This window comes from Etheostoma cragini, chromosome 10, assembly GCF_013103735.1.
Source record: "Etheostoma cragini isolate CJK2018 chromosome 10, CSU_Ecrag_1.0, whole genome shotgun sequence".
In the NCBI taxonomy this organism is placed as follows: Eukaryota; Metazoa; Chordata; class Actinopteri; order Perciformes; family Percidae; genus Etheostoma; species Etheostoma cragini.
Window position 1 is genome coordinate 20,761,526 of NC_048416.1, and position 23,454 is coordinate 20,784,979.

Here is a 23,454-nt window from a genome sequence, read left to right on the forward strand (position 1 = left end):
ATAACATTTATGCCAAATTTAACAGTCATATAAATCTCTTTGAATGCTATAAAATGAGAGTGATTGCACCATCCTGAGACATAAAGACAAAAATAAGTTTGGATTCACTAATGACTGAATTATTTCTGTTACTTTTAAAAACACTGAAGACCAGAGAAACCTTTGCCGACAGACATCTGCTAAATTATTATGTCATTTCCACATCTTTACTGTCTCGTTTCTCCTTGAAAAGTGACAGAGCAAACTTCTCTGAGGCCTGGAGGTTTGTAATACTGGGAGTCTAGAGAGTAGAGTCCCACAGAAATGGTGCAAAGAAAATAACCCTAACGGAAAGCTTCCCCCCCATTTTCCTTCTTTGCTGTCTGTGTAACAGCCACAACACATTTTATGGCCTTGACAGGTTTTGTTTTTGGATATCTTGTGTCTTTCCCCCTTCCTGAGGGATGTTAAATCTTGATCGTCACGATAGGAAATTAAATAGCTTTATTTCCAATACTCTACAAAGTGATAGGATGGGAACAAATGGTGCTTGATCCAGAAATTTCAAAGGCATCCGACTCTCATGTGTCCTGAGGTAGCCTGTTCCCCTCAACTCCACCAAGGACATCAGATTTTTTTTATACTATATTACAAATTTCTTTGATTGAGCTTACAAAAGCACTATCCAGGATAACAAAGTGTGTATAGAGGATCAATTATGGATGGTTTCCTGAGATAGGGAGCTATTTCCACATAAAAAATGACAGTTGAAACAGTTATTCATCCCTGTAAGGAATCTATGTCAGACAAAGCTGGCCTATTGATGACTGACTACTGCACCTATGTCTTCAAACAAGTATCATTCAGCAGTGCAGTGTTAACTCATTGCAGTTGCCTTGATAGGCACAATTCACACTTTGTGTCTGTGCCAAACAACATTTCTGGGCTAAGCTGTCAAGAGTTTCTATACGTTCTATACATCCGCTGAGACATTTAGATGCTCATATTTGTAGTAAAAGTCAGAACAGCAAATGGACAGCTGGATATGCTTTTTAGGCTGGTGTTGATTCACTGTTGTGCACACAGTGGACCGAAGAGGCCAATGGATGGAGAGAGGGGATACAACCAGTGCCAGTTAGTGCTTTTTAATAAAAATGCATTTTTTGCCATGGGAGTGCCTTTTTTGAAACCTTTTAATTGTCTTGGTTTTAATTATGAGACGCAATACATACGGTCGTGGTCAAAAGTTTTGAGAATGACACAAATATGAATTTTTACAAAGCTTGCCGGCTCAATTTTTATGTTGGCAATTTGCATGTACTCCAAAATGTTATGTAGAGTGATCAGATGAACTGCAATTAATTGCAAACTCCCTCCTTTGAATAAAAATGAACTTAATCTTAAAAAACATCTCCACTGCATTTTGGCCCTGCCACTAAAGGACCAGCTGAAAACATGTTAGTGATTCTCTCGTTAACACAGGTGAAAGTGTTGATGGAGATCCGGCTTGAATTCACTCTGTCATGCTAGTTGAGTTACAATAACAGACTGGAAGCTTTAAAAAGGAGGGTGGTGCTTGAAATAATTGTTCTTCCTCTGTTAACCATGGTTACCTTGAGAGAAACACGTGCTGTCATCATTGCTTTGCACAAAAAGGGCTTCACAGGCAAAGATATAGCTGCTAGTAAGATTGCACCTAAATCAACCATTTATCGGATCATCAAGAACTTCAAGGAGAGAGGTTCAGTTGTGGTGAAGAAGGCTTCAGGGCGTCCAAGAAAGTCCAGCAAGCGCCAGGACCGTCTCCTAAAGTTGATTCAGTTGCGGAATCGTACCACCACCAGTGCAGAGCTTGCTCAGGAATGGCAGCAGGTGGGTGTGAGTGCATCTGCACGCACAGTGAGGCGAAGACTTTTGGAGGATGGCCTGGTGTCAAGATGGGCAGCAAAGAAGCCACTTCTGTCCAGGAAAAACATCAGGGACAGATTATTATTCTGCGAAAAGTACAGGGATTGGACTGCTGAGGACTGGGGCAAAGTCATTTTCTCAGATGAATCCCCTTTCCGATTGTTTGGGGTATCCGGAAAAAAGCTTGTCAGGAGAAGACAAGGTGAGCGCTACCATTAGTCCTGTGTCATGCCAACAGTAAAGCATCCTGAGACCATTCATGTGTGGGGTTGCTTCTCAGCCAAGGGAGTGGGCTCACTCACAATTTTGCCTAAAAACACAGCCATGAATAAAGAATGGTACCAAAACATCCTCCGAGAACAACTTCTCCCAACCATCCAAAAACAGTTTGGAGACCAACAATGCCTTTTCCAGCATGATGGAGCACCTTGACACAAGGCCAAAGTGATAACCAAGTGGCTCAGGGAACAAAACGTCAACATTTTGGGTCCATGGCCAGGAAACTCCGCAGACCTTAATCCCATTGAGAACTTGTGGTCAATCTTCAAGAGGCGTGTGGACAAACAAAAACCCACAAATTACGACAAACTTCGAGCATTGATTATGCAAGAATGGGCTGCCATCAGTCAGGATGTGGCCCAGAAGTTAATTGACAGCATGCCGGGGCGAATTGCAGAGGTCTTGAAAAAGAAGGGTCAACACTGCAAATATTGACTCTTTGCACAAACTGAATGTAATTGTCAATAAAAGCATTTGACACTTAAGAAATGCTTGTGATTATGCTTCAGTATACTGTAGTAACATCTAACAAAAAATATCTACAAACATGGAATGAGATAACTTTGTGAAATCCAATCCTTGTGTCATTCTCAAAACTTTTGACCACGACTGTACATCCACAAAAGTATGATTACACTGTTGTTTGATTGTCTAGAAAAATTATGTTTGTGGTCATAGAATAGTTTTTTGAATATAATATATAAAAAATAGATTAACAGTTGAGGGAATTTGGTTTTTTTGAAGAGTTGCTTCATGATTATATTGAAAGTCCCCCCACTGTACCTGACAGAATTGTTAGTGTTTGTCGGTGTGTTGTTGCTTTGCTAATGCTTTATTAAGATGTGCATCAGGACAGACAGTCAATAGGACAGGCAGCTTTATGTTAGCAGGCATAGTAACTTTAAAGCTCATAAAAAGCCCATTACTAGAGATCCATGCAACCCTCTGTGCTCAGCCACAAGGATTCAACTGAGGTGAGCTGGTGAGACTGATTCACACTCAGAGACACCCTGTGCGGCAGAGCAGCAAGATCATCACAACAACCCACACCTTGAGTATCTAGACACAGAGAGGAACTCTGGTGTCAGCAAATGTCTTCTGCCTCCATAAAAAGACCCCACAAGAAAATGCCCGTGAGAAAATGTTTGACTTTTAAGGTGAAGATTTCACATAATGAAAAGTTAGAAGCCCAGTTCAATTTTGCTTAAATATGTCTTAGGGATCTGACAGCTAGCAGATCTAATATAAAAGTCACTGTCGGGATTTGACATAGTCATAGTGTAATGCTGAGGGATAAACATAGGGAACTCAAAGACTGGAGCCATGGATGTGTGCTCTGCCTCTCAAAACCACTCTTTTCACCACTATTTTTTATATTGGAAAGTTTACAGATGGAGCAGCAACTGAGCTAGATCTGAGGAAATTAGCTTTTTTTTCACTTCTTTAGAGGAGCAAAAGTAAGGCGTGCCCAATCATGCAATACAAAGTTCAAATCTACATGATACAAAACGAAAGAATTTTGCTCTAGTGACTGTATAAAAAATATCAATTTCCTTGACATAAATGTACATGGATCTAATCACAGTTTTTCCATGTGCAAGACAGAGTAGGAATTGTGAAATGAGAAAGAAGGCCGGACTGAAGCACTGCGGGATTTCCCTCCCACTCAATGAGAAAGTAAGAGGGTTGTAATTTTCTGTAACTTGGCATCTCACTTCATGTCAGTGGATTAAGAAATTAATGAAAAGTGGCTAGTCAATCTGACACTTCTAAATTAAGGAGAGAGCATCCAAATGACAAAATTAAAATGGGGAGAATGAAGTAGACGATACATAATTGGCGGGGGAAATTCTGACAGAAAGAGAAGTGAAAAACATGGCAGCCTAGGAGAAGAGAATGGAAACAGAGTAAGCAGCGGATGCTCCAGGCAATGCCATCTGTGGGTGGATCTGCAAAGGCTGCATGCCACACACCTGTGTGGAACTGCCCGGGAGATAAGGCCCTCAGCACAATGGTGCTGTGGCCACCTGTGCTGCCAAACAGGTGCACAGCCCAGCCAATTAAACTATTAGACAAACACAGGCCTCTGGGAGCAAATTAGCAGGATGCCCAAACATCAGAGGAAAAACAAAAAGCAGTGGTAAGCACTAACTGGAAAAGGACAACAGCACTTTGATGAGACTTTTGTTTCAGTGTCAATAGCTAGGTTTAATGTTTCATGAAACAAAGTTTTGATTTAATCATCACATTAATGTCGAAAATGTCTCCAGTGTTGTCCAGAGACAACTAAATTACTTTTTAGAATAAATAGAATGAATTAATATAAAATTGCTTACCATGTATCGCGGACTTTCAGGGCTTTATATATATATATATATATATAAAACCAAGTTACACCAATATTGTTTCATTTAGATGGCCTACTTGGAGGCGATGAATGCTTCACTGGAAATGTCAAAAAAAATTATTTAGTTTGAAACACTGGTTCCACTAATCCCAAAGCAGAGTTTTACAATTGGATCAATTATTATATGAAAATATTGATAAATCTTCATTTATCTTTTATTTGAAATCAAATACACTTTAAAATACCAAATTCCTCATGAGAAGCGCAGGCCATTTTGGACTGATGCTTCCAACGTTTATAATGCTTGATAAATACATACTGCAAAACTACAATTCCACTCATTGTTTTACTAAAAACAAAGGCAAGAGAATCTTAGACAAAGTTTTTCTTGCTTTTTCAACTGTAAGAAAACTACAAAGTAATATACACCCGCATTTCTGTTGGAATAGGAGTTTGTTGGTTGGAATGTTCAATGCTATATGAATAACCAGTAAGGCAAAATAATGCACAAATTACCAGTCTATCTCTATTTTTTTTACAGGTGTATTACCTGTCATCTTTTGCCAAGAAATGTACTAATTTCTTCAGTTAAAATTTATAATAAAGTCCCCAAAATATCCATATTCAAAAGAAGGCCAGCGGATCCTTATTCTGAGGTATAAATTAAAACAGGCATGATTCCACAAGCATGATTGGCATCTACTTCATGGTTATTTTCAGTATACTGTATGATAACATGGCGTACAAAGGTTACATTAACATAGTGGAGTCAGGAAAGTAGCAAACTAAATGTGGATTTCCGTTGTGTTGTGATCCATGACAATTAAGTGGATTCATATTCATTAATAGTAACATTATTCATGCTTCAAGAAAACAATCCCTTTACCCAGGAGAGAAATACTGAGAGGTAGAAAAATGAGCAGGGGGCCAGTAGTAGTCAACACACCCAAACAGTCCACCTTGGCACACACACTCAAAGGTGGCTTTCTCCTCAGGTGTAGGGGGTGAAAGGTTCAGGCCATTTGGAAACACCCACAGGGTGAGCCTGGCCTCACTTACATCCCCTTGGCAACAGTTAGCCTTCATGAGTGGATAAGCTGACTTGACTCCCCACAGTTCGCTGGAGACTGAGGAGACTGACTTCAAAGTTCTGCACTCCGTCAAGGGATAACTACTTAGCTATTCATTATACTATATAAAAAACTTTATATAAAATGTGCTTTTACTATGTCAAGCTTAGCACATTATTACTCTATCTGCGGTTCCTTTGTGGCTGTCTCACAAGCTAATGTTACCTTTTACATGAATGGGTATCTTGAGCAGTGCAGGATTTTAGCGAAAGCACATAACTCTTCTCGCAACTCCAACAAACAATAAGGCTTACCTAAATACTGGTCCGCTAGCTAGTAGCGCACTTGCTAGAATCTAGCTAGTAGCACAACATGATTACATCTCCATGGTTGTCTATATACATGTACATCCATTGATTCTTTTTGATAAGCATTACTAATTAATACACGACAAAGTGAAGTGTAAGAGAACAAACTAGCTTTACTTGTGAGAGACAAGAAATAAGTTAATGAACGAGCATGTTGCTACGACAACACCAACTAGCGCTATTAACATCAACAGTCAACGACAATGTTCATTATAACACTTCACTTCAGCATGTATCAATTAGTAGTGCTTGTCAAAATAAACGATGGATGTATTTAGACAACCAAGGAGTTGTAATCATGTCATCCCACTATACCAGCTAGCTACTAAGGTTAGTCTGCAGTCATTGACATTGGCAGTCTATTATAACGTTTCACTTTGGCATTTAATAATTAGTAATGCTTATCAAAATAATGGATGTATTTAGACAACCAAGGAGATGTAATCATGTGGTGTTACTAACTAGCTAGGTTAGGCTTATTGTTTGTTGGATTTGCAAGATATTGCAAATAAAACTTGATATCTCAGAAATGAAATTTGATATCTCACAAAACAAAGTCAAGATCTTGCAAAAGTGTTTGTCCTCATGTTTTTGGGTTATTTTTTCCCCCCCGGTTTTTTCCTCCTCCATGTCACCTCCAGGGCTCCGTATTTCTTTGTATCCAGGGTGAAGATAAAAAACTATTCAACTCTTCCAATGACCGTTTAATATGCACCATTCATTAAGAAACATCTCCTCAACAGTGGGCTGGTAAATAATTTAAAGGATCTGCTGTCACTAAGGGTTTTGGTGCACTGGTGGGACCAAATGAAAAGTAAGATCCCATTTAAAGAGAGAAGGCTGGGATATTGGGTAAGTCAGGTAAAGAGTAAAGAAAAGGCTTCCAAAATCAGTGAGCCCTCGTAATGAATGACAAAAGAGCCAATCGAGGCAGAGCAGAAAACCAGAAAAAATCTAAAATCATGTTGGACCACAAAAGAATTTGAGAGAGAAACAAATGAAGCAAAAGAAAAATAATTTCAAAAGTAAATCTTATGACTTGAAGACAAATTATTGATATTGTGTATATGTGTAAACTTAAATGTAAATAAGTTCTAGGTTGAGTAGAAACTTGTATGTACAGCCTGTGCTTGTCCTTGCACTCTATCACTTACTCTGATCTTTTGTCAAATCAAATATGTATATAAAATAAGTGATTATCAGTGAGTCAGGGTGGCATTTGGGTTCACAATGCTTGAAATGTCACTGAATCCTTGAAATGTTTCTGGTTCATTAAATATATTATTAAAAATATACAGTATATATAATATATTACATTTAAAATGTATAAATTATATATGTGTGGGATCATGTCCCATAAAAGTGCAACCAGAAAGGTTACTTTTACTTAGATCCATCTTCTTCCGCTTTTCGTTAGAATGAATGGGTCCCATAATTTTCTTACAACAACTCAGCGTACTGGGAAAAAATGCATTAAGCAAGGCTAGCAAATATTAGTGGGGTAAGATTATTGTGCAGTATTTCCAGCTGTGCACATCTGTTGTGTGTGCTAATTTTTTGCCTAACAGGATACTTTTACACAGCAATATCCAGAGGGAAACTATGTGAATAACCTACCAAAAATAGCAATGGAGTGATGTTGATCCTAATCATTGTGGGACTTTTTGAGAAAAAAAGAATCCCTTTTTTGATTTTGATGAACCATCATAATGCCAATAAAAACAGATAATCAAACTCAAAGTGCTTTGAGTAGTGGTATGAGCTGTAGTTTTTGCAAATATCACTGAGAAAATTTCCAGGTACAAGGCGCAGTCTGCAGTGTGTAAAAAAAAAGCTGAGTAACTGACCTGACAGGGTTACTAGTGAGGGACACTCTGAGGGACTCCAGGCAATTGAGCAGCTTTTCTTCTGTGATGCCAGAACGCAGCTCGTGAACATACTCTTGGGATGAAAGTGTAGATTCATGCTTGCTGTTCCTTAGTCCACCCTGAAAATAAAATATCAACAGGACAGTTATTGGATTACCATGATACACTATTAACATCGTAATGTGATCAAAAACAACAATGGTAATCAATAACAAAAGAAATTTGTGCACAATGTTGAAGGGCATCCATGTAGGATTTGCATCAATTCCTAGAAAGGTTCATTACAGGCCAAAAAAGTCCTATTAAGCTAGACCATTAGGAACAGACTCCCTCAACCATGTCCTTAAGAGGACTTTACATTGCTGATTAAGTATTTTGTGTTGTTGAGATTAGTTTTGAATGAAAATCCACACAGAAATGCTAGTAACACTGTAAAAGCTCACTAGATGAGTGAGCATCTAGAGATTTTTTTGCCAATTTCTGTTTTCCTCAATCAGCCAATATTCCAATGATGGACTTGCTGACAGCGAGCCAAACACAGGCTCTATGTGTTATCTGTGGTAGCTCCTGCTTGAAGTAAATGGATTCTTGTGTATAATCTCCACATAGGGCTCTAGGGACATATTGCTACACTGATGCCTACACAATAGGACTTCCTGATGGCAGCAATGCACACACTTACACCAAAGTGGGGAAACACACATTTACACTCTTACTCTCCCAGCACACAACACTGTACATTAGATTGAGCCACAGCTTGATTCCAAAGTTACAAACTGATTGTGTCTGCAGTCCAGCAATCAACACCAATTTTGAGGAATAGAAATGAAAAACAAAGTGAAAATTAATTAATTTTACTACATTATCTCTACTCTCAGAACAAGCTCCAAGAACAAATATGTGTTAAATTAGTAATTTTCAGGTTCTGCTGTCAAGTTAAGCTACATTTCAGGTGGGGTTTGAGTCAGTCCCTTATGAAACAAAATGAGAAAAAGTACTGCAGAAACAGCCTGACATATGCATGAACCAGAGTGTAGACAAAATCATCTTCACTGTGCTCACCCATGGACTGTTGGTTCCCCGCAAAGTGAGCTGTGCTAATAGGCAGTTTGGGAAGTAATAGGCTAGCTCATTTATCTGCAGAAAAGAGAGGCCTGCTGCTCTCCTGCAATGCACAGTCAACATGAAAGAACGATTTTTTTAGGTTGAAAAGGCAGAGGCAGTCCAACAACAGCAATATACTAATAACGGTGCTTTAGGTAAATGTAGATGGACTCTTTTTATATAGCGCTTTTTTATTCTTACGACTACTCAAAGCGCTTTTAAATAGTACAGAAACCATTCACCATTCACACACTGTGGCCGAGGCTGCCGTACAAGGTGCCACCTGCTTATCAGATAAACACTCACACACATTTACACTCCGATACGCAGCATTGAGGGCAACTCAGTGTTTTGCCCCAGGACACTTCGACATGGAACTACAGGGCCAGGGATTGAAACACAAACCTTTGGCAGGCAACCGCTCTAAAAAGGTTGACGTAAAATCCCGATGCGCAACCTGTAGGACAGATTCCTGCCAAAACCAAGTAAAAGTGGCACCTCTTGCACAACCAGTGTCAAAATTAGATTTATTCATTCAAAGAAGAAATTTAAGCATACACAGATGAGTACCTTATTGTCTATATGAGTATGGCATTTTGTAAGCAACACCAAAAAACATGAAAACAAGAATCTACTTAAGCCACTACACATTATTTCACCATTCCTTTTGTTACGCATGGAAGAACCATTACATTTTTTCTATTGTTTTCTGCCATGGCTTTCAACATTTTCATCTGTTCTGCTATTCTGATACTAGCACATGTTAATAAAAGGGTAAAATCTCAAAGCAAGTTAAACCTGAGAATGTTTTTTTAGGCAATTGTCTAGTCTTCCAAACTACAGTTGGATTTAGTAAAAAATCAATTTTTTTGAGTTTCTCTTTTTGCCGTCTTTCTTGTCTTGATCTATTCAAACACTTACGCCATTCGTCTTTTTCTCAAACACTGTTAGGTGAATGTGGAGGAGTGACAGGCTTAGCTTTTATCTGACTGAAGGTAGTTATTAAGCCGTAGGGAGAGGTAAGAATCCTTTACCTTACTGTTAGGATTTTTCAACTATTACCAACCATGAGACTCTTTATTTCACATTTCTGCCTGAAACAATTTGTACTATGAAAACAAACAAATTAGAATTAAAGTAAAACAATTGTTACTTGTGCGACCAAAATGTTTCTCACAAGGCTAAAAAATAAATTGAATTCAAATTTAAAAGAAAGACGTAAAAGAGGATTATTCAACTTTGACAGCAAGGCTAAAATAGTAACCATCTTACTTATGAACCATTTTGTCCCAACAAGCAGGAACAAACAGGATACTACTGTATAGACAGCAATGCCATTTGACATATCATATAAAATAATATGTTTAAAAATAATTTGCCAACATTCCGACATGGCATAAACACATACTTGATACTGGTTTACGACCACTGTTATAGACATACAAAGAACGCAATTTTTATTTGGATATATATATTATTTGATAACCCATTGTCAATATAAAAACAGGATGTGAGGCAAAAGATTTTGGCGATCCCTGGTCTAGACTAACTGAACTTCTACTGTTCTACAAACCTTTCTTTTGGACCATTGGACCTCAGATGTTCTTCCCGGCACACTACACAAAAGTGCTCATTAATTCAAAACACTTTTAGTAAAATGGGCCAACAGATTCTCCAGAAGGAATCTTCACTATAAAAAAGAAGGCTACAACTACAGTCTTCATCATCCAATAGAGCTGACACTCCCTGGAAAGGGACCTACTAAAGGTCTGGGACCAGATCCATTTAAACAACTGATTGGAGCAGTGCATAACATGCCCAATCCAATCATGCAGGAACAATGCACAGTACATGTAAGTGTTCCTAGTCCTCCACAAGGTAGGAGGAAAAAGATTAACAATGATTGCTATTGTGCTCATCACAGCAGTCAAATTGCCAACTGTTTTTGCTGTAGAAGAGGCTGGGGTTTTCAAAACACACTTCTGTCCGCAGTGGATTGGTTTCGATAAATAACAAATGCTAAAACAACACAGCTGGGTAGACAGTGGAGAGGTGATTTGTCACCACTGTGTTAAATAAATCTTGAAAGATAATGGCAGGTGAGATGTATTAAAGCCACAGTGTTGGGTGTCATGCAAGCCACAAAACCAATCACCTGCCATTTGGCCAAGGCTTGACTTTGGTGGTGTAAGAACATAATGAAATATACCCAGCAGCTTTGTCACGGGCAGTTTGCAAGCATTAGTAAGAACTTAAGTTGAAATTGAACTGAATTGTAAACATCACTAATAAAACTTTAACATTTAACACTAAATATATGCACTTTTGGCAAAGTCATCATGCCTAAATAACAGAAATGTTCACCCAAACATAGCATACATAGAATGCCTTTGAAATATGGTTTATTAGGGCGACTGCACTTTTGGAGCATTACTTCCTCAATAGTACACAGGGCAGTGAGGGCAAAACACATCACCCACTTTATTTATCTTCTTACTACTCAGTAGTTCCCAGCAGGCATACCACTATGTCCAGAAAAGCTAGAGCTCTGGTTTCACCGCATGCTTTGACCTCTGGAAACCAAAGACACTGACCATAAACTGCTTTTTCATGACCCTAGCACAAATCAATGAAATCATTTGGGATAATATTAACATTACACCACCACACTGGCAGCAGAGAAACAATCTGAGGATTAGAGGAAGATGGCATTACCCACTGGCTATTTGGTAAAGAGGAAGGAGTTTTCCCCTTCGGGCTAAAAAAATGGTCAACAGAAGAAAATGGTCACAAAAAAAAGAGCCCTGGAGAAAGAGAGTGAGGAAAGAGATGTTGTGAAGGTAGTGTGTGATGAAGTAGTGAGACGTAAAAAGTGAGAGAAGCAGAGGGCGTGTGGAGGAAATTTGAGGAAAAAGTAGGGGTTAGATACAAAACGGGAAAGAAAGAGTATGGGGGGGGGGGGGGGGGGGGGGGGGCAGAGCGGTGAGATAGAGCATGGGGGGGACGACCTTAACAGTTGAGGACACACAGCCTTTTGACCACAGCCTAGAGCCTCATCTCCTGCCGCTTATTGAATCCCCTATTTGTCGATAACAGTATTTCCTGCCAAAGAAAATAGTGCTGGGAGCAATTACTTCAGCGAGCCTGTCAATTTCATTTTGGGGGGTTAGGGGTGCATTGAGGCCCATTCCTTTCTCCTCTATCACCTCTGTCTCCCTTTCTCTATGCCATGGACAGTGACAGAGTGCTGTGCCTTCTATTGGGGGCAGGGCAGGGAGACAATGCCAAGGCGGCTGCACCTCCACATGTCATCTTCACCTGTAATGAGCCTATAACAAGCTGGCAGCTTTCTCAGTGCCCAGTGCTCGGCACACTCAGGCAGACTGATAGATACATTATTCAGCTTCTTTGTCAGCTTACTGGAAAACCACATGGTAGCAATGTGTCTGGCCTGGAAGCTAGAGCTCGGAGATAGCTGATTACCAGTGCTTCTTCCATTCAGTCCGACTTGCTACCTCTCTCGGTCTCTGGCAGACATATGCCTACGTATATACAATCTTCTAAACCATGTTTTCTCAACTCTCTTATCTCTTACTGTGTCGCGTGATCAAGAGGTGCAATCAGTAAGTGATGCAAGAACAGAGGAACAGTGCTGCACTCTGTCTCTGTAATTCATCACAGCATGCTGTGATGAATTACAGAGACAGAATGCAGATTAGCATATTCCAATGATTTCTTTAGATGCACAGTATGAAAGTCCTCCAAAGCTGAGTCACCACTAAATGCTATTTAAAGAAGGGCACATATTTTACAATCAGCTTATTCTGAAGCCTTATTTTAAGGAAGAAAAAAGATGTTCAAACACTGCATGCTGTACTGTTCTAAATAAAAGGTTTTTTTTGTAGAGAGTGTCCCCAAACTCATGCATCCTTTCCTGATAATTCAAGGTGACAAAAAACATTATGACGGTCTACAACAACACCTGGCAGGGTGACCCAACACAAACAACTGCATGTGGGAGTAGAGTGATATGCAGCCAGGCCAATTTAGAGTGGAACACCCAAGTAAATTCGACATTTTCACATAATGTCCACAATATCTTGGGAAGTAATACATCTAAACATATTACAACACACACACACCTCCAGCCAACCACCCACACTTCCAAAGAAGTAAGAGACAAAAAGCTATGAAATAAATAATGAAAAATCTAATTACTCCTTCTTTGTGTGTAATTAATGAAAATTACTTGAGCACCCACTGCTCTTTGTAAAAAGAATAATACAGATACAATCTGGGCAATTAGCACATATCATGCTGTATGAAAGCCACATTACAACTTAATTTCCTGCTCATTTGGAGTTTGTAGATTAGTTGAGAGGAAAGATACCACAAGAATTGGTAAAAGACAGTCTACGGTCAGGTAGATCCAAATGTCACACGTCTCACCGTTTCCCTTGCAACACAACTGTGTGAGGAAATAAGGTTTGCAAGCAACAAACAAGAAACACACTCACATAAGGGGCTGTTACATAAATGAGCAATGTTACATTTACAATCTAAAGTTTGGCATGTGTCGGTGGCAGCAGTGGTAAAGGTCAAAGGGAACACGGATCAGTTGAGATGCTGGTTGGCTGGACAATGACTTTTCCCTAGCCCTACTTAAAGGACAGAGTCCTGCTGCCGGCAGATAAGACATTTCATCTAGCCACCAGGGCGCAGGGCTCCTTGCTCAGAGGGGGATTTCCCACCAGACCATGTGGCCAAGCATTTCACCCCTTTCTGTCCAATTCAGTCTCTTTACTCTACCTTTTGTCTGTCGCTCCTTCTGTCCATACTGAGGTGTTTTTTTTTAACCCTGGGTGACAGCAACATAATAATGTTTTATATCTGTGAGCACCGTAGGCTTTTTCTTCCTTTCGTATTTATTTTCTCCCACTGTCTTGTTCTATTGTGGCCAGAAAACTAATTCTACGGGCTTTATTCTCTCATGTCTCCACAACTAGAACTTGCTGATAACATGGACATAATTAGGCCTACAACAGTCTCTCAATAATCAGGCTAGTGGCATTCCATCTTGTGTCCAGACAAGACAAGCACACCAAGACAGAGAGGCAGACTGGGAAATTCAAAAAAACAAGAAGAAACAATGAGTTATTAGGCTGGAAGCAACATGAAAATAACACTGGGCAGTGGCCAAGGCAGTATGTTGTTTGTGTACTTGTGTGTGTGTGTGTGTGTGTGTGTATCCCCAAAGTCCAGATGAAGAACACCCAGTGACAACAGCAACCACACAACCTGAGGATAATAAACAATTCCATTCCCGTTAATGTCAACACAAATATGCCCTCAATAGTTTGTAATTCAATTACAAGCAGGGGTATGCTACTTCTACAGTATAATTGTGTGTGTGAGTGTGTGTGTGTGTGTGTGTGTGTGTGTGTGTGTGTGTTTTTAATGAAAGGTCAGATATAAAAGTCATGGGGCAGCTCAACCATCATGTTGAATATATATGAGACTTATTTATTCAGAGCAAGAATTTATACAGGAATATTTTTATTAAAGAAAGGCCGTGTTCTTATAAATGGATTTCAAACTTTCAAAAAAAACAAAAAGGAACAAGCCCCCTTTTTTTGTCTAGAAGTAACTTGTCATGCAATGATGAATAAAGGATGCTTTTGTTCTTCCAGAAAAAAAGCCTTACATGACTTTAGACATCAACACATTCAATGACAATAATGAACAAAGTATTAATTGATGCATTGATTCAGCCCCATCTGCAAGAACTACATTTGGACAGCCCAATAAAGGAACATTTTACTGTTGTCTTATGTTGCATCACAAACAATAAAAATGTCTATTAGTATGTCCTCAATTGTAGGTTTTTCCTAATGCAAGAGAAATTCTTCAAATGGCAAAAACATTCCATGTGATTATCACAAAGACTTTCCCAACTGCATTGTGTTATATGGCAACTGCTTGGCAGGGGTTGTGGTAACAATAATGATGTAAAATATGAAGCACTTTGTTGAAACCTTTCACCACTTAAATCCTGCCAAAGTCAAAGTTCAAGGTCAAGTTAACCTGTTTGTAATACTTCCACCTTGACCCTTATCAGACTATCAACAAGGGTGATTGTGTTTTCCTCTCTGAAATGTCCATCTCACCCTTTCTCTCTTAATTTGATCCTGACCCCAGCCAGATAGAGAACGCACGCACGCACACACCCACACACACACGCACACACGCACGCATGCACGCACACACACGTCCATCCTACTGGCTGTGCCCCAGATGTGGACAAGGAAAGGGCAGGCCAACAGGCACCGTCAGCAAACTCTCCTGGCTGTAATCCCACTTAAACTTGACCTGAGGGCTATTTCACAAAACCAAAATAAGGGATTAACCCGGAATTTTCCAGTTACCCTTGCTCAATTTAGCCTTGACTCGGTTTCACAAAAACAGAGGCACCTAACTTACCATGGAGATTTATTCTCTAAAGCTGGTCCCGACCAGGCTAACAGCCAGGCTTTATCAATCCAACAGCATTTTATGTTCACTCAGCAGTGGTTTTACCCTATTGTTATCAGCCTGCATTAAAATACAACAGGTGCATATTGCTGTTCATTTAAGTACTGTAATTATTTAACGATGTTACCGTTATTTTCTTTATTATTCATGTGACAGTCATTGTCACCGTTAAATTGCTGTATGAAGACTGCTGTTCATATTGTTGTTAGAAGCTTGATGAATATATTACTGCAGTTGTTGAGATAATTAAAAAAAGAAAACAAAGAAAAGAAAAAAGGCTGATAAAGGTGCCAAATGTTTTTTTTAAATGACGTCTTTTGCTGGCAATACATAAAGTGCTTTACATAAGTGTGTTTCCATAATGGACCAATGGACCTTAAATTATTTTAGTTGATTCATTTTTTTGTATCCTTTAACGGCTATAATTTGGAAAGAATTTTAAAAACATATCCTTATTTTACAGTCTTCCCAAATTGTAGTCGTAGTTCACTGAATAGTGTAGACTGCTGTACATTCATGTAACAGTGAGAGGACACCTAAATGGTTTTTGACCTTTTTATTTTGCTGGGGGGGAAATAACTGATGAATGTAAACATATTACATTTAAGTTTACAGTGTGCATGAAATGTTTCACTTAATTATCTTTATAGTGGGCCCCCAGATAGCTCAGTTGGTAGAGTGGGTGCCCATATATAGAGGTTTACTCCTCGACGCAGCCGGCCCGGGTTCGAATCCAGCCTGCAGCCCTTTGCTGCATGTCACTCCCCCTCTCTCTCCCCTTTCATAACTTCAAGTGTCCTGTCCATTAAAGGCCTAAAATGCCCCCCAAAAAAAAAAATTATCTTTATAGTTTCTAAAGTCTAGAGTCCAATTTCTTCAGTGCCTTTCTTTTCTATGTTCATATATACGAGGGAGCAAAGCATATAATATGTAAAAAAAAATTATAATTATATCTATATTGTGTATGTATGTATATAATGTATATAATAAATAAACATTTAGGAACTACTGCTCTTAATTGAAACCATTAAATGAGCCACTTGTCATTTTAAAAAACAAAAGCAGTGGTCAGTACATGTGTATGTTTAGGCTGCTAACGCATTCAGTCGGTCCGCGGTCGTCTGCCAAAGCTGTGTTTCTTTTTTTACAAATAATGTATTTCACTTTATCATACTTCCACAAGAAGCTGCTGCTCACTCTGTATAAAGTATGAACAATGCACATTCACCATTGTAACATCAGTAAATCTGTTATCGACCCTGAGGTCTGTTTAGGAAAGCTGTGAACAATCCAAATTACATCAGCCTGGCTCGACCTAGTCGCTCCTTACAGATTAGACTAGGTCAAGCTTCGCTTTAGCGGTTATCCAGGATGTATAAATTCTGCTTTTGTGAAACAGCCCCCTACCATCATCAGTGTTTCAAAAAGCAACTGAAATATGTCCACAATGATGGAAAATTCAGCCAAGGAGAGCTGGATTCTTTACCACCACATGACCCCAGAGGTAAAGCAGAGTCCATCAGTAAAGCGAGGTTATGATCAAACCTAAAGTTAAACTGAAACTCACTGAAAATAAATGTCTACACAAACAAAGCCAACAAAATGAACAATAGTTACACTATGAGGAGACTGTAAGATGGATTTTGTGTCAAAATTAAAATATCAATAAAACATTATCTTAATCAATCCTTGAATGGGGAAACAGAATAAAAATCAACCTATTACAAACCAACTGGGGACTGTTTACTGATTAACTACTGAGTCTAATAAATACTGAGTCTAATAAAAGCAGGGACATGAGAAAGAGGGATGATGGGGAGCCACAATAAAAATGGCAAATTGAGAAAATTTATATTTTTTATAACAAAAAAATTAGTTGAACAGATGGGACTTCTTGCTAGAGATAAATTATTGCTGAAGAAACCAATTCTTCTCTTTTCTAATACCAATGCAAACGGAGATATAATGGAAATAGTGACATAACTATGTATGTCCAATAATGCATCAACAACTGTACATGTCCCTGGGTCATTTCTATTCTTGGGCAACCCAGCCATTATGAAATGACAATACCTTAATTTAAGTAAAAGTTAAGCTACGTTGAATGTGGAAATATTATTTAGTCATTCACATTTGTGTTTTGTTCGTACATGTAGGTAAGGATATTAATTATCAAAATTAAAACACGATAGACAACTGTTCTCCAGTACACTATGTGTTAATCATTCATTCACTGGTTAAAGAATGGTGTACTGGATGGTTCTGGTATATAGCCAGAGGGTAAACTTTGGTTTTGATGCTTCATTCATTTAATAAATTGTGGTGTACTTGAGAAGAGTTGTGCAATGTGCTTTAGTTTTGATGGACTTACACTGAAACTCACACTGATCTGCATTATCAAAGTAAGAACTTGTGAATGGGTGTATTGTTTGTTATCAATCAGAGGAGTTCAAAGCCTATGTTGGACTACACTTTAGTGAACGTTTGTTGCACACATGCTTTGCATTCCAATGTAGGTGTATACAGGATGTACTTAAATTAGAGTTATGTGTATAGGCATCGGTGTATAATTAAAACGTTCGGAACATCAAATAGAACAATTTGAGTTGTGTTAATGGTTGGAATGGGGGAGATGAGGGCTAACAATGTAACATAATTGTTGACAGTAGGGAAATAGTGGGCAGCTATTCACAATTACTGTGCAAAAAGCCTAAGATAAACCTGATAACGGTTAGGAAGTAATGGATACGGTGTTGGAGCTGCTACATGATCTGCAGCTTAAAGAGGGAAGAATTTAGGCCCTGGAACATTAATGTGTGTATCCACATGGGTCAGAACTTTGGTCTTGACTTATTGATTCTTCTAGAGCTGTTAAAACTTGGCCAGAGCACAAGACACATTTTCACATCCCAAAGCAAGTAAGACACACATACCCCCCAAAGCACACATACACAACCAAATTCTGTGGGTGTCACACATTGTTAAAGAATGTCCTTTAATTAATTAACTCCATAACTCTTTTTAATTACTGTGATGCATTTTTTGCATGTAAATTTAACTAAAGGCTGCAGCTAATTAATGCCTTACAAGAGGGAATGCTGTAAAGCTTAAATCACAAATTTTCAAAAATGTTTGTGTTTCTGTATATGAGTGTGTACGTGCATACAGTGTATGTTAATGGTTTTTACTAGCACATTTGCATGTGCATGATGTGTTGGTACACGTTTTTTAGGTTAGGTTTGTATGTGGTGCAGAATATTCCTCTGAGCTATTCTCCCTGTGCTTTGCAGGACTCATGTCTGCACTGAATTTCAATGACACCTCTGTAAAGATAGGAGCAGATGTCAGCCAGCTCGCTGAAAGTCAGGTAGAAGAGAGTGAGAAAAGTAGAGTGATAAATTGAGTGCACACTAGCTGCAGAAAGAAGTCTTAAGTTATGTGTCAACTTGCAGCAGTGCAACACAAGAAACAACTAGGATTTATTGTAAAGATATAACAAAAAAAAAGAAAATATGTGTTTTAACATGAAAAAAAAGAAAACCGACGCAGACTATCAGAAGTTGGCTGACGGGCAGCTTTTTCTGAGATGAAGCCCTAACAATAAGATTATGATGAAGACTTACAGACCCGCCCCCACACACCCACCCACCCACACACACCCACAAACACAACCTAAAATAACCCTTTGCTCTGATTCACCCACAGTGCTTTCAAGATGGTACACTACACTCCAACCACTCACTGATGTCTGAAAAGTTCCCCAAAAGCCTAAAGACATGAGGTTATTTTATATGTAGATGAGGTGAGAAAGTAGTCAGATTTCTGCAGTTATGAAACCTGAAAGGCATGTCAAGCCATCTTGTTACCCCTCATGTACTCCCAGTGTTGTGGCAGAGAGGGTTAACAAGTGAGCTGTTTTGCAGGTAAAGTCACACAGGATCTAATTTAGGATTTCACCGTGGTCTCTACTGCATTGATTGCAATGTGTAGGCCTAATGAACTCTGTGCTCTTGTTTCCAGCTCTGGGAGCTTGGGTATGAAACTAAGAGCTGCAACTGCTGACTAAAAGTTTTGGGAAGGAATAAAAAAATATAGAGAAACAACGCTGAAACAATGAACAAATGAGCAAGAGCACTGACGTTAGCCTCTAATATGAGTCTTGTTTTATGCTGCTTTGTCCTTGTTCGCCAGCCTTCTCCATAAGGGACTACCCTTTATGAGTCATACGCAGGGCAAACAGGCTATGGGGGCAAAAGGTCCAGGTCAATCTTATAGTCTTCTTTTCTGCTTTGCTTTCCCCAGTGATATGACTGAATAACAATGCTAGTGCCTAGAATAAACAACACTTCAATTACCTATTGTTGACTTAAAATGTTGCATGAGATTATGTTTGTAGACGCATGAAGCAACAGATCATTAGTAGAACCCTCAACAAGTGAGACAAGTAGGTGTAAATTTGTCTAGCCATTTTGAGGTACGACTAAGCAGGAAAGCTAACAGAGCACTTTAAATGGATTTAGAGTCATTAGAACAAGAGATATTACATTTGTTACATCACATGCTTTAGATATTTCTGAATAGTTTATTCACACACACAGGGGATAAAGTCAGACATGCACAGTCAGTTAGTTTTGGGGTCACTTTGTGGTGCAGTTATTGGTTTTGTTTATGGCGTTGGGTGGTGTTGTGTTATTTCTCCCAGACAGAGCACTCTATTAGGCTCTACAGGATTAACTGTGTACCTCTGTGAAACGCCAAAACCACATGTAATGGTTTGCAAAATCCGAACAGCCTCAGAAACATTTGCAACTGGCTGTTTAAACAGCTCTCTTATTTCAACAAGTATGGATAGTGGCTTTCTCTTCCCTTTTTTGAGGAAATGCTGCACCCATCTCACCATGGTGGCAGGTCAGTCCAGCATTCGATACGACAAAACCAAGCTTTGCTTCTTTTGTTTCTGCCAGTCTCAACAAAGTCTACAGCTCGGTCTGGCCCTTATCTGACAATGTCAACTTGGAGTTGTCGACTGCCCTGCTGCACCTGCTCAGTAACAATAGTCATTTTACTCTGTGATTCCTTAAAGCACTCCATAAGATTAGCCTGTTATACGAGTGTATGAACGTATACGTGCATAAATACAGTATGAGCAGCTGACCTATTATGCACTGTATCATCACCAAGAAAGGCTTTGTCCTAGGTCAGTTTTTAAGTGATTTAGAAATGTGGTGAATATGTTTAGATGTGCAACATTGCAGATTGCTTCCATCTTTGTTGTTCTCCTGTTAGTTACCTCTTGCTGTTGGCCTTTTGTTGGGCTAGTTGTAGCGCTGTGTGAGGTTAATTAGTTAATCTGACAAAGTGGGAATTTCAAAATAAAGGCGCATCCTAAAGATGACAATGTGTATTTTTATTTTCACTTTGTATCAATAATATTGGATTTAATCCATATATCTATCCAGATTGATGATGTATCCTTACACCTCTATCACCTATACAGCCAGGTACTGTAGGAAAACTGTGTGAAATATAACCATGGTTACACACTATAACCTAAATCTTTGAGTGCAGGCGAAGACCTCTAACCTTCTGTGTCACTTCTTGACTCACTGACTTCGTGGATGAATTAGAGTATACTATCCATACGTACAGCTTGTACCAAGGTAAGGCTGCTGGGTCCATCCTGATTCACTTGCATGTATGAAGATGTCAATGCACTCCTCCACAAGTAGGTAAGTACGCAAGACTATGTAGCCAGACTGAGTAAAAGCCTGTACTCAGGAGAAATGGTGCATTTTGTTAGCACCCTTACTTAACCTTTGCTCCTGATGTAGTGTGCACTCTTATCAGTACAGCCCACCAAACCCATAACACATCGGTCCCAGTCATTTTCTCAAACCTGAGAATAAACTGCCAAGAATGTGCAATAAACCACAAAAGAGAGAAAAAATAAGCAGGACAAAAACTGGGCTCAGGTAAACATGATTTGGCAGGGGCATTAATGATGTCTAATCCCTACACAGGTTCTGTGGGCAAATTCTGATTGAGGGGACAAGCATGATTTACAACAGTGGTAGTCCAGGGAGAATGGAGATGGGTCTTGCCAGAAGCCGAATAGCGAGTACGGATAGACAGGGTAGACTGAGCTATGACTAGGTAAACATACACAATGTGCACACAAACACCCATACATACAATATGCACACGTGTACAATATCACAAAAAAAGCTCTGCATTTTCTGAGCCCCAAAGCAGTGGGTTGGGTACAATGGATTTAGTTATTATTTCCAGGGCGGTCAGCTTTGATCTTCTTCTCATGTCTGTATTGGGTTCATCTCATCTCTAATAACCAGAGACATATTTCCTCTCCTCTTCCCTGTAATCTAGATAAATAGGATTTCAAATTGTCTGATGCTACCCCATCAGAAGAAAAACATGATCTATGAAATATCTTTCCATGAAAACCCATACTGAAAGATTATCTTCTCATCACCCAGGCAGAAGAACTAACAGGTACGGGTAAAAGAGGTGATCTGTACTGAAAGGGAAACCCATTGTGTATGTTTGAAGGAGGTGAAAGCATGAGCATGGATGTGTCTGTGAGCATGTAAATTGAAAAACAGGGAAATATATTTAGAGAGAAAGCAAGAGCATTGCAGTGCTAATGTGATTTCAGACAGCTATGGGGTTGTCTTAAACCTAAAAGTGCTCCCCTTCCAATCAAGCATCATTGAATTCATTCACATCGAGGTCTCAGGAAGAAAAAAAAACATTTCACACTAACATTCACGCTATTACTTTTTCTCCATTGAGAGAGTGCTGCCCATTTAATAGCTAATAACAGAGGGATCTTTAACTGCCCATAAATGAAGGCTCCAAACTTCAGAGAAAGAACTTGCATCAGCAGAGCAACAGCTAAATGAACTCTCTTTCAGGTTGGGCTTGACTACTCCAACAAAGCAAGATTAATTTGCCTGTTGTATTGAGGCCAATGCCCCAGCCATGGCATGCTGCCTAGCTGATGTTGAGGTGCAGTGGTGCCTCCCATGCACCAGGAACATTGGTATAATGTCAACAGTGCAGCTTTACACGGAAAAGAAGAAACTGGCTTTCACAGCTTTACTGAGAAAAAAAGAACATACACGCCTTTATCTGGCTGAGAAGATATCAAGATCCTAGCACAGATCAGACATACATCCATGCAAAGATAAATGGATATTCATTGAGACAGATGGCTATACATATAAGCAGCTAGAGATATACTGTAGCTAGCTAGCTAGAGAAATATTAACACACCAGTGATCTAGGAAATGGTATGCAAACAGTGCCATATTAAGATTAATAAGGAGTAGAACAAATACAACTCCGTTTAGGTGCTGTGGCGCAGGGGACCATTTAGATTGCACTGAGTAAAACAATATTATCATTATAAGTATGGCGAAGTCCATTAGCAAAAAATGAATTAAAATGATATACAAAATCCCCAAACAAGATCAATATTAACATTAACAGTACAACTGACAATTCAACACACACAAAATCAGGAATACAGAGACAACAAGATGTGACGTTGGGTAAATTAATCAAATACGTCAACCTGCGCAAAATTTGAGACGAGGATGCAGCTAGTGAGACTCTGCTCTGGAGTGGGAGAATTGGTCAGCAAGGATAAATGGAAGAGGAAATATTATTTTAATAACAGCTACTCTCTGACACACACAGTGTGTTCTTGTGTCCATACATGTGTCTGTGAGCTAAACTATTTAAGACACTATGAAGCTGTACCTTTTCAAGCAGAGACCACTACAGAGCTCGCTTCCTTTCCTAGCCTCTTTCCCCCCCCCCCCCCCCCACCTCTGACAGGTGTGACCTTTCGGCTGTGCTGGTAGCGGCCACTCTCGCCCCTAGACAGTAGGCTTGGATTAGTCACCATCTCGGAGGATTGTGACGCCTTGCACGATTGTGCATGTGAGGCCCAAGCTCTTTCCAGCATGGCCAAAGGG

At 39.3% G+C, this 23,454-nt stretch overlaps 1 protein-coding gene across 7 annotated transcripts in view; it reads right to left on the bottom strand.

The window, feature by feature from the left end:
* Window positions 1-23,454, bottom strand: part of diaph2 (diaphanous-related formin 2) — a 384,094-nt gene that overhangs the window by 278,952 nt on the left and 81,688 nt on the right. For all 7 annotated transcript variants that reach the window (XM_034884276.1, XM_034884275.1, XM_034884277.1 and 4 more), the window contains one exon: window positions 7,799-7,938. In XM_034884276.1, the coding sequence (XP_034740167.1) occupies window positions 7,799-7,938 (140 nt within the window). The remainder of the gene's footprint in view (window positions 1-7,798; window positions 7,939-23,454) is intronic.